General features: G+C 33.6%; 3 protein-coding genes across 3 annotated transcripts; all 3 read right to left on the bottom strand.

Annotated features, from left to right (window-relative positions):
- Positions 1-858: 858 nt before the first annotated feature.
- On the bottom strand, positions 859-1,491 carry MONOS_2860 (uncharacterized protein; the record flags this gene model as incomplete). Its single annotated transcript, XM_067872812.1, has 1 exon — positions 859-1,491. The coding sequence occupies one exon, from the start codon at positions 1,489-1,491 to the stop codon at positions 859-861; it is 633 nt and encodes a 210-aa protein (XP_067723142.1).
- Positions 1,492-3,165: 1,674 nt separating this feature from the next.
- Positions 3,166-7,017, bottom strand: MONOS_2861 (uncharacterized protein). The gene has a single exon (XM_067872813.1). The coding sequence runs from the start codon at positions 6,977-6,979 to the stop codon at positions 3,992-3,994; it is 2,988 nt and encodes a 995-aa protein (XP_067723141.1). The 5' UTR covers positions 6,980-7,017; the 3' UTR covers positions 3,166-3,991.
- Positions 7,018-7,144: 127 nt separating this feature from the next.
- Positions 7,145-10,194, bottom strand: MONOS_2862 (putative 50S ribosome-binding GTPase; the record flags this gene model as incomplete). Its single annotated transcript, XM_067872814.1, has 1 exon — positions 7,145-10,194. One exon carries the CDS (start codon positions 10,192-10,194, stop codon positions 7,567-7,569), a length of 2,628 nt encoding a protein of 875 aa, XP_067723140.1. The 3' UTR covers positions 7,145-7,566.
- Between the last annotated feature and the right edge of the window lie 1,980 nt (positions 10,195-12,174).

The raw sequence follows: 12,174 nt of genomic DNA, 5'->3' as shown, positions 1-12,174 counted from the left end.
TTCTTCCTAATATTTCGATCTGAAAATTCGATTTGAATATTGATAAATTAATTTTTTGTAATCAGTAACTTTATTAAAAGACAATTTTTCGTGAATTCAATCTCAAATATTGTTTTTTGAAATAATTATCACAACCATATTTATTTGAATGAATAATTCCTCTTCAAAAAATTAAAATTTAGGGTGATTTTTTTATCCGGACATAATTTTTTATTTTTTGATAAAAAAATATATATTTTTTTATAAATCGCATGTTGAAATTTTCGAAAAAATGCAACAATCAATAGTCAATATAATCCATCAATTCTCTTTTTATAATTTTTCTGGTATTTCTATGTTCATTATCATCTTCAAAATCATCATCTTTTAATATTTGGGATTTGGATATTTTTCTGTTTTTCGGCTTCTCTTCAGAAAACAAATCTTTTTCAATTTTTTCTTCAGCAGAATCATCAATTTTCTTTTCATCTTTCATCTTTTTGTCTACTTTCCATTCATCAAAAAACGCTTGGTCAGAAATATTTTTCCTATCGAAATTGAACCGATGGGATTTATTTTCTGCTGAACTGAAGGAGTGTCACAAAACTTCACCAATTCAGAATTGGATTGTCCAGACAGCAAACAGCTTTTTTCAAATGCAGAGTGAATTGTTGAAGGAAGCAATGCAGTTTGCAAAGCCTGTGGCAAGGCATTTGCAACTGCTTTTCGTCTGAGTGCGATCGAAGAAGAAGATGGAACAACATAGTTTGAATTAAAACATTTTTTAAACACGGCAAAAACTCCGCAGTCAAGTGGCTATGTTAGATGAGTGTTGTGTGGAATAAATGAAACCACGTCAATTGATTCATCTGCAAATTTCTACCATATATCTGGCTGTGCTTTTGAAGGATGAGAATCCAAGAGAAGCAAGCATCTTTCTTCGTTCATTTCCAGCAATTTTCTTCTTTGGACAATTTTGGGCAGAAGTATCTCTTCAACATATCGAGCTAACAATGCATAAGTCATCCATCCATCATTGTCTGCCCAGGCATGAAACTGAAGGCTGAGCAAGACCTTCATTTCAGTTGGTCGTTTTTTTGATGGCCAAAGAACAAGGCTTGGCAAAGAATAACCATCAGCAGCAACTGCAACCACAAGAGTGGAGTTTGGCATGTTGATTGGTGTCTTGGAAAACCCGACTGGAACATCTGAAGGATGAACAGCAAGTTGTTTTGTGGAGTCGGAAAGACGCAAAGAGGATTCGTCGGTGTTGAAGATGAGTGAAGTGGAGTATTTGTGAGTATCATTAAGTGATTGCAGAAGAGAGAAGAAAGGCTGAAGAGACTGTTTGTTTGGTACCGATAATCGTTGAATATCAACATTATGAGGAATGGATGTCTTTAGGTCAGGATTTCGTTTTTCAAACGAATACGGAGTTGATTTTGAAATTTTAACTTCTTGGTCTTCTTCTTCTCCACTTCGAATTTTTCTATCAGTTTGCACTGATTCCATCTATAATTATAATCAATTATAAATATTTATTAGTAAGAAATAATAATGCAAACCAATTATTTTGTTTGAGTTACAGAATAACTCACTCCTGTCACACTTTCGATTCTGATGACTCCGGTTATCACTTCTTTGTCTTCTTTTGTGAACAGCTCTGGCCGACCAACTTTTCCCACGGTTCGACCCTTTTCAACAGCAGTTACAGCTCGGTTTATCGATGAACGAGAGAATTCATTCAGATTAGCAGCGTCGGAAACACGTCATTTTCCATCAGCAATTATTGTCGCAATACGAACGAATCGATTTTTGATTTAACGATACTGGAAAGATTTCATCAAATCTCTCAATTTCGTTATCCACTTTCTTTTCTTTGTTTGACAACACTCATGCAAATAAAATATTGGTTATGATCTTATTTTTATTTTTTTTTAAAAAAAATTATTTTGAAATGAAATGAAAAAAATCAAAAAAAATTTTTCGATTAAATTCTAACTTAGTCAGCCCCGTTGCTATTACCTAATCTCTTCAGGGGAGGCACAAATCAGAGATGGAGGAGCTAACCCCCCCCCCATCTCCCCCCATCAGAGATTAGGTATAGTAATTTAATCTTAATTACTAACTGCCGACTTTTCCTTATATACTAAAAACAAATAATAAAATATAAAAAGTAGGTTGATAAAACTAATAATTAAAATTTTTGTCCGGATAAAAAAAAAGTCCGAATAAAAAAACCACCCTATGAAGAATAAACATTGCGAAAACAGTTATAAAGTCAAAAATAATCACTTTGACATCATTTCTTGAATGCAAAGCTGGATTAAATATGAAAACAGTCAAAACCAAATATAATCACATCGGTTTTTGCATGACTTTTAGTGACTATATCCGATTGTGATAATACACGATGATGCTTTACTCAGAAAAAAATAAAGATTAATGAATAAATATTTAAAAAAAGTGTCAATTTTTCTTTTTTTTGAAAATTCTTTACAAAAACGCATTTTTCACTTGCGAAAACAATTTATATTATAAAGTTGTGTCATAAAGATTCATTTCAACTAAAATTTGGGTGATTATTTTTGAAAACAAATTATTCAGTTCAAAAATTTCGGTTTGAAATTTTGCTTTGAATATCAATTAATGAACACAGAGAACTCACACTTCTTTCAAAGATTATTATTTCAAGAATAAACTCTCTAACATTTTTTTTGTTTTCAACTCACTCACTATTTTCTTATGAATGAATAATTCCTAAGAAAAGTTATAAAGCCTTAATAAAACAAACACCTCAAAAAAAGTTATGATTTCGATAATAATCACCTATTTGCAAAAATTAATTCGAAAAGTTCCTTTTGTTACATTTTCTAATAAAATAAACATTTCATAATTCAATCAAATATCTGTTCCAAATCACGAAACCACACTCAAACGGAAAAAATAATAATGACACGCATTTGTTTCAATGACAGCAATATTTGGTGAGTGGGTATAGAAATTTGATTAAAATATGAAAAAAAATTTTTTTTGAAAGTTAAACAAATGGTACTAAAAAAAAAATTCTACCATATACATTTATGAGACTGATTTTTTTTAAAACTCACAAAATGAAAAGCCACGACTTTTTTCAAAATAACATTTGTTCCTAAGTGAAGAATTTTGGGAAATTTTTTATTCACACATTTAAAAGCGATGTTTCGAATTAGAAGATAATTGATAAATGACGATCAAAAACATCAAGTTTTCTTGTAACCATGGAACGTTCTTTTTTCATTACTTCAATTTTTTCCATGAGAAACCTGAAATTGAAAAAGACAACGATTGAAAAGACATTCAAGTTATTGGTTTCACATATCTAATCATTTTCAGGTTCAAAAATTGGGATAAACTTACAACATCCTGTAGAACAAATAGGAAATTTTGATTTTGAATAATAATGAAATCATTTAACATTTGACTTCTTTCCGTTTTCCCAATATGAAGAAACAAAAGATAAGAAAGAAAAAATGTTTTTTGATGAATTAAAATTTCAAATGAATGAATAATAATAAAGTCAAGAAAATGAAGAAATTTATTCACAAAAGAGTAAAATTGAGATAAATAACATTTCCATCCAACATTATCAGAAAATAAACATCTTACAGCAAAATTGAAAATATTACACAACGAATGAAAATTTATTTTTATTAAAAAAAGAATCAAGACGACACTCATCATTATACATATTCATAATGATTTGGCATTCAAAGAAAAAAATACATGATTGAGCACAAACGAAAGTTCTTGTTGTAATTTGGTTCCAAAAAGGTTCCAAAAATAAAAATAAAAATAAAATAAAATAAAATAAAGGAAAGGAAAATGAATTTCACATCTTATAAACGTATTAATTAACAAGTACATATACACGTTTTTGAATGTCAACATAACATTTGCAGTAAATCAAACAATAACAAAATAAAATCAAAGATAATCACAAAAGATTTTCTTAGAATTATCGCGTTCTGACTCATTGTTTTATATCCTTTATCTCTCTGTATTGTCTTCGCTTTTTGTTTCTGACCACACACACAACAGTCACTATCACCGCCACCACAACAACCGCAAAAGCACATGTGCAGGCGATGATCGCAACAAGCTGTGCTTTTGTAAGTTTTATTGGATGGTTTTCGTTTTGATCGTCTTTCTTCTGTTTCACCAAGATGATATTTGTAGAATGCTTATTCTCTCCATTTATAATTCCATTCGAATAAGTCAAGCGACAAACAACTGATGTGTAATCATCAACTTCAAACAAAGATGAAGGAATCCTCACATTCATTTCTGTCTCATTTGTGTATTCAGAAACTGGGCAATTTGTCCATTTCATTTCTTCTCCTTTCCTTTTTTTGGACGCTTCAAACGTAAGTCCACACGGAAACAAATATGACCCATGCACAACTGCTTCGACTTCTTTCTCATTTTCATTTTTGTCCTGACGGTCATTCTTATTGATGGCATCATCTTTTTTCAGTGTGGCATTCTTAAGAATAGGCGAAAAGAAATACGAATCCATGTTCTTAGCAGCTGTTCCGTATGCTTCAACATCAGATAGCATTCCAAATGGCTTTCCATCAAGCCCATCACTTCCGGCAGTCAATGATTCCACACTAATCCAATCATATTCCAATCCTTTGAATCGAATGTTGTGTTGTAAAGATGGATACTTCTCCCAGCCTGCATCAATTGGATGGTTGTTAATGAAGCTGCAGTTGTTCAAATGTAACGTAGATGAATGAGAAAGTATTGCTCCATCGCCAATGTCAATAAATGAGCTGTCATTAACATATGCTAAAGACGATTCATTCAGAAATAAAAGTCCTGAATCCCATGAACACAACTGATCGTCTTCTTCGCAATCATTATTCAAACATTCAACATTTGCAGCGTTTTGATAATCTCTAATGCTGCCGGTTGTTTCATCGCATTCTCGTTGACTTGCATGAGTAATGTTTTTGTTTCTTCCATAAATAACAAGTTTTGTGATTGTTGTTTGCTTCGCTTCTACTTTAATTAATGTATATGGTAACAGTTCACCTTCGCCACCAAGAATGTTCTCCCCTTTTAAGCCAGTGTACCAAGGTCGAAAAACAACATCATTTAACGCAAAATTCATTGATCCGAAAATCAAATCAATTGCATCTCCTTCAATTGCATCCGGATATTCAATTTCCAAATGTTCCATTGTAATCCATACATGCTTGCCACCGAATATTGCAATGGCATCAGAATTTTTCATGTTTGCTCCAATTTGAAGAGTTCCTCTGTTTTGTTCATTTGTTGCCGAAGGCATTGAAAAAGAGTCAGTCATAGAAGAAAATTTTGTCCTTTCGCATCCAGAAACAGGCTCACTAACAAACACTTTACCAATGATGTATACTGACATTCTATTTTTCCACGTTTCATGTTTGGCTATTCCGCTTAGTTGAGAGCAGGGTTCTTCTTTTCGCCCACATGTTTTCTCATTGCTTGTTTTTGCCTCTCCAACAAATATGTTCTCTGAATGGTATGGCAATCTATTCTCGTTGTCTGTCAGAAGATCAATTGTTCTCGCTTCTTTCCTATCTTCCAACAACATGTAATTTGGCTTCCCATAAATTTCTTCCATCTCGAAGCAAAATTGTTCTTCATCGATCTGCTCCCTTCCTGCTGGAAGGGTCATGAAGACATATTCTCCTTTCTCGGCCGTGCAGTCTGTGAATGTTATCGCAAATATTGACAATTTCAATAATTTTGTTGCTTCGTCTGTCACTTGAATGAATATTGCTCCTCCTTCTGACTCTTCGTTAAGCTGAACAAACTGATGATCTGTGTTGGAATTTGAACTTTTGCACGAACAATTCGAGAAATCGTCTCTATAAAATGAAAAAGAACTTTGGTCATTTGTAATCTCCAAATATATCGCACCTCCAAATTTGTGCTCTATTGACCAACAATTTGTAAATGTGCAATCATCAACCGTTGTAGATTGGCATCCTCCCATTACAGTCAAGACTGATTGGGTTTTGCTTTTCGTAGTGATCGAATCCAATGACATACCTAAAAATTTAATTTTTTGAGAGGCTTCAGCAAGAATCAGTGCACAGGAAGATACAAAATGTGAAATCTTAACACTCTGAAACTTCGATTCGCCAGATTTGCATTCAATAAGCACACAGCTCAGCTCATTCCCGGTTTCAATATTGCTGATATTCGTATCTTCCAATTCAATTTGTGAACCTTCTCCTTCCACAACAATCAATCCTTGGTTTCTACCGCTTTCTCGTTTTGTATTCACACAAATGTCTGCTCTGTCTAAGAAAAAACGTCCCTCGCTCTTAACACAAAAAAGAGCGTCACCACTTTTCACCTTCTTTTCGTCTAAAGCAGTCATAATACAAACAACTTCATCGTCGTTATTAAGAATGACGAGATGTCCATCAATTATTATTGGCTCAGTATCGAATTTATTGCAATTTTCTGTCGTATGAATATGTAATACTTTTTCTGTCTTGCAGCGATCCACTGCCTTTTTTATGGTTTTGCATGGCTGATGCACTGATATGCCACATTCTTCGCTATCAATTCCGTTTTCTCCATCCACTTTAATATCGTATTCATCATTTCTTTGCAGTTCTTTATACATAATTTTCGCATGACCTTCAGTAAAACTTTTCTCGTTTTCTTTTTGCGAGCTGAAGTCGTCTAAATTCAAAAAAGAGCTTTTATTGTTTGAATCTCCAAAATTCGTTTCGTTCTTCGTGTCGGAGAAATCCTCTTTAGATTCATGATTCTCCCTTTGATCCTGTTCATATGCTATGGTATCTGAATTCAGATTATCAATCCCTTCAGAAACACAATTAACATCTCTCGAGAAAAACGCATCCCCCTTTTCTCTGTTTCGAATGTCTGCACTTCCTTTCTTTTCAAAGCAATCAGCAACGCAGATGCAACACAGAACGCTGACAAATGAAAACATAAACGAAATTGAATTTTTGTAAATAGTTATTTGATCTTAACCATATCCTTATTCAATTTGGTTTATTTTCCTTATCGAACAATGGATGAAAATCTTGATTATTTCATATTCCAAAAAAAGATAAAATGGCCGATTTTTCAAATCACAAATAGAAAGCATTTGTGATTTTTTTTTCATTTATTTATTTATTTATTTATTTGTTTTTTGTTTCAGTTGTGAAATGGAAGCAGCCTGACAGAAGTGAAATTAAAAGCTTATACAATCACAACCTCAAAACGGGTATAACTACAAATTGAAAGCAAAAAAAATAAATAATTTATCTTTGAAAGGAAAAAAAAAAAATAGAATTAAGTCAAGGCAGCTTTTCATCACATGTAATAAAGCGAAATACAAATACAGTTTACGAAAAAATCACTTTTTTCGATATGAAATAAACGACAATAATGATAAATTACATAAAAAAGTAGAATTACTCTAAAATCTCTTTTCTTTCTCTTTCTCTTTCTCTTTCTCTTTTTCCTTTTTCCTTTTTCCTTTTTCCTTTTTCCTTTTTCCTTTTCTCCTTCTTCTCCTTTTTTCTCCTTATTTCATATATCGAACTTCTTAAACTCCTCCAAACACCTTCTGAACCTGCCCATTCTGCCCCACATGTACTTCACAGTCTCCGCTGCTGCCCCCACAAGAGCAGGGTCATATCTCCCCTGTGTCTTCAGGCTGACCTCTTTCTCCTTCTTCGCCACTTCCTCCACCCCATCCATCGACGCTATGAACCTCGCTAACCTCATCAGAATTTTGTCTGTTTGAGATGAATGTGAAGAATGTGACGGGCTTTCTTTTCTTTTTGCTCTGTTTTGTGTTGAACTGGTTGGTCTTTCGTTTTCATCTTCTTCGTCATTTTCTTCTTCTTCCTCCTCTTCTTCTTTCTCTTCTTCTTCTTCTTCTTCTTCTTCTTCTTCTTTTTCTTTTTCTTTTTCTTCTTCTTCTTCCTCTTTGTCTTCACTTTTGCATTCTCCTTCTTTCTTTCCCTTTGCAATTTCTTTGTGTCTAAACCGTTCAAAGATTTGATAGGCAGACTCATAAACACAAACAGATGAAGAATTTGGCACTGTATAAGGAGAAGGAGGAAAAGGTGTGGTGGAATGAGAAGGAGAAGGAGAAGAAGGAGAAGAGGAAAAAGAAGAAGGAGAAGAGGAAAAAGAAGGAGAAGGAGAAGGAGATGTGGAAGAAGAAGAGGTTGAAGAAGAAGAAGAAGAAGCAAAAGAAGAAGAAGAATGATAAAAACAACTTCTTTCACTAGCAATTTCTTTCTTTGCCTTTGCAATGAACTTCTCAGGAACATAATTGGCAGCAAACTGATACATCAGCAGCAGAATGTACTGATAGTCTTCCCACAGCTTGTCGCACTCATCGCAAAACTCCAAACACTCCACAAGAACAAGCTGGTCGCTGTTCCATCTCTCCTCCTCTTTCTTCTTCTTCTCTATAATTTCCATGCATTCTTCGAGCTCTTCCCTCAGCTCCTTCAGCAGCTCAACATTCTCCTGCACTTTCTTCATCTGCTCGTCCAGCTGTTGCACTTTCGCCCTCAGCCTCCGCATCTTCTCCTGGTTTTTGGGTATGTCGCGACTGGGAGCATAAAACTCGACCTCTCCGCAGCATTCGCTCCTCGGGTTGTCAAAGGCATAGAGCACCCCCAATGTTGTCAATGTGAAGAACAGCTGCTGCCCCACTGTAAACTTGTCGGGCGCTCTGTACACTGCTCGGAACACCCCGTCCTCGATGCCTTCCCTCTGTGCCCCTTCGTCAGAGAAGGTGTATTCATTCCTCGGGATGAACTTGTACGTCGTGTGGGGCACTTCTATCTCCCTCCTAATCCTCCTCTCGTTCATAAGATAGTTCTCATGCTCGTAGAATTCAATCGAGTCGTATTTCACAGGCTCGTCTGAGTCAAGCAACGCAATCTCCAGTTCATACTCCTCTTTCAGCTTCTGGTACGGATCGATGTTTGCTTCCTCCCCTTTTCGAATCTCGTTGCTGCTGAGCTCTGTGTCGATCGTTATTTTGCTCAGTGTGTTCTCCAGCTTCTTCATCCTTTCGTTCGGCGCTGAGAGCAGCTGGTTGCAGTTGAACGAGAAATCGCCGCATGCATTCGACACCTCCCGCAGAAACGCAGGCACTCGCCGTCTGCCTTCCATCGCCGTCACCAGCTGCCCCAGTACAAGCGCAATTTCTGACACAGTCGTCAGAAAGTCCCTTGATTCGGAAGTGCTTCCCCCCAAAGTAACTCGATTCGGCTGGACAAAATAATTCTCATCATGCACCATCGACTTGATCCTTTCCACCGAGTAAAAGTCTAACGGGTCGTAGTACAGCAGCCTTCCACCGTCAAGCGCACTTTTCAGCACATACAGTGCCTTGAGCTGAATCAAACATTCTTCCATGTTTGCTTTCTTCAAAACTTCTGCATCGATCACATTTTTCTCAAGAGCTCCAATCATCTCCATTACGGTTAATATGTCTGAATTCTTGAAAATCTTCTGCCTGATGTCTTTCAGTTGATCTTCATATAACTTTTTAAAATCTTTGTGAAGGCGGTTTTGAATCTTCTCAATCATCACATCTCCCAACTGTCCGCTTTCGTCTTTTCTGACTGCCCATCTTAAAGTGCACTTGTTGGCTATAAATATAATAGGCAAATCTATGTCATCGCATATTTTGTTGATGAATTTCGCATCATCTTTCATTTTTGATAAGTTACAGTAATTATCAAATTCAGAAAGATATATGACCATCACCTTTTTGGCTTTTCTCTTGTTTGCTTCCATGATGAGTGCACTCAGGATGTCTCCCTCTATATCAATATTTGACCCAACAAACCCTCTTGGATCCAACAAAGTTGAGCCATTCAATTGGAAGCATTCTGCAAATTGTGTTTCTGAACGAATTCCATTTCCTATTTTTGGCCCTTTGACTAATTCGTTAATTTTCATCATTTTTCCGTCTTCATTTTCTTCCAATTTTACTCCTAAAAGTGCATTTATCAAGGTGCTTTTCCCGGTGCAGCTCTTTCCAACAACAATAACCAATCGTTCATTTCGTGAGCATTCTTCGAATGATGAGTTAAATCCATTTAGTATATCAAGGTGGCCATTAAGTGAAGAAAAGCCTTTATGTTTTTGATTGCTATCATCAGTATGTCTTAAAAGATGAATCATTTTTTCCAGGAAATGGAAAAAATTATATATCACAAAAAGAAAAGCTAACAAAAAAATATAAAAAAGATGGAATTGGAATAAGAAAATTTTATTAAAATAAAAATTGCAATTCGAATAATAAGAGTTTATTCCAGATGACACCAGTTAATGCGAATTTAAAAAAATTATTTCAGAATGACCACGTTTGTTCCAATTAATCCCTCAACAAAAATTTTTATGATCCTTTTTATCAGTTCGAATGCACTGAATAATGAGAATGCTTAAAGAAAAATAAACAATATGGCACAATCTTTTTGAAAAATTAATGATCTTCCCGTTATAGTTTTAAATGTCAATAATAAAAATACATTCAAAAACGATTATGCTCCATTTATTTATTTATTTATTGCAAGTGAAACACATTTCTTTATTTTTGTTCTTTTCCTCAAACCAAAATAGCTTTTATCGCAATTTAATTTAAAGGGAAATAGTTTTTTCATTAACAGTTCATATTTTCATTGATATGTGAAGAAGACGTTGCTTTCATCGTATGTTTTTCTAACATTTTTTATAGCACTATTTTTTATGGTATTTATAATTCATTATTCTTAAATAATAAACAATTACTTGAGTGATTATCAACTTGATTGAAAATTGAGCGTGAATCAAAAAAAGAGCAATCATTTGCATCTAAATTATGTGTATCATGTGAGTTTTATTATTTGACATTATTATTTTTGGAAAGTTCCAAGTGTATGGACTATCGATAAAAAATATTTCTGATATCGTACACGAAAGAAAATGTCACAATAATAAATTGAAAAAAAAATTTTTTTTTTTTGTCGAAAATGCATTGAATGGAACTAACAAATTTTTATTTGATCTATCCCATATATATTTTCAATCAATCCTTGTTTAAAATTATTTGATTTTTTAATTAACCTTCATGTTTTGTATTTTCACATGCTTATTTGTCTTGTGTTCATAATTAGAAAATTACAAAAACGTTATATGTTTATTATTTTCTACGATTTTTAAAACGAATGAAGCACAATTGAGTTTTTGCTTTTGCACAGGTTATTTCAAGTACAAAAATTATCACAAACTTCATAATTTTTAAAAAAAATTATCAATCTACAAAAGCGCACATGTTTGTGTGAATTCAATAATTTATTGAAATGAAAAATGCAATATCAATTTGTTCCATTAAATTATTTGATTATATCAAAGCTCACGTTTATTTTGATAAGAATATTAATCAAATCCTCATATACAGTCTAAACCGGATATAATCACGTCGAATATAATCACATTCGATTATTGTCACATTTCTCGATGCACCGACATTTTTTGCTTGCTTTTCATTCATTTTTCATCGCATATAATCACAGGGCTGTATATATATAATCACATTTTGTTTCATTATGGGTGGATTTTTCATTGAAAATTTGACTTTTTGATCAAAAATCTCATTTTTTTGATTTCACGAAATAATGTTTAAATAAGTTTAAATTACATAATAAAACATAAAAAATTGTTATTTCGATTGAAAAATGTGTGGTTGTGAAGGATTATAAAAAATGGAAAAATTTACCCAAAATAAATTATTTCTAAAATTAATTTTTTTTTTCTTCTGTGTAAAGCATCATCGTGTATAATCACAATCGGATATAGTCACAAAAAGTTGTGCAAAAACCGATGTGATTATATCCGGTTTCGACTGTATTTATAGGTTAAATTATTTCCTTTTTTTTTTGATAAAAAATCTAAATACAATTATGAAAAAGAGGGAGATTCAACAGCTGTTCTTTTGTTTTCTTCGATCGATTTTCATATTCCATCTGCTTTTGCGATAAAAACACACAAAGGTGCTTCGTTGTTTTCCTCCTCAACAAAAACAGGAAACATCCAACTTTCATCGTGCTCTTTCATTCAACTTCTACAGAATCGCAAGATGTTTCATGTTGCGTGCATTTGATAAGCGTTTTGGGTGGAGTTGTG

Source organism: Monocercomonoides exilis (genome assembly GCF_001643675.1).
Source record: "Monocercomonoides exilis strain PA203 chromosome Unknown scaffold38-1042076, whole genome shotgun sequence".
Lineage (NCBI taxonomy): Eukaryota > Preaxostyla > Oxymonadida > Polymastigidae > Monocercomonoides > Monocercomonoides exilis.
This window is presented reverse-complemented; position numbering and strand designations above follow the sequence as displayed.

Coding starts and splice junctions, on each gene's coding strand:
- MONOS_2861 (XM_067872813.1), bottom strand. CDS start 6,979: ATGTTTTCATTTGTCAGCGTTCTGTGTTGCATCTGCGTTGCTGATTGC.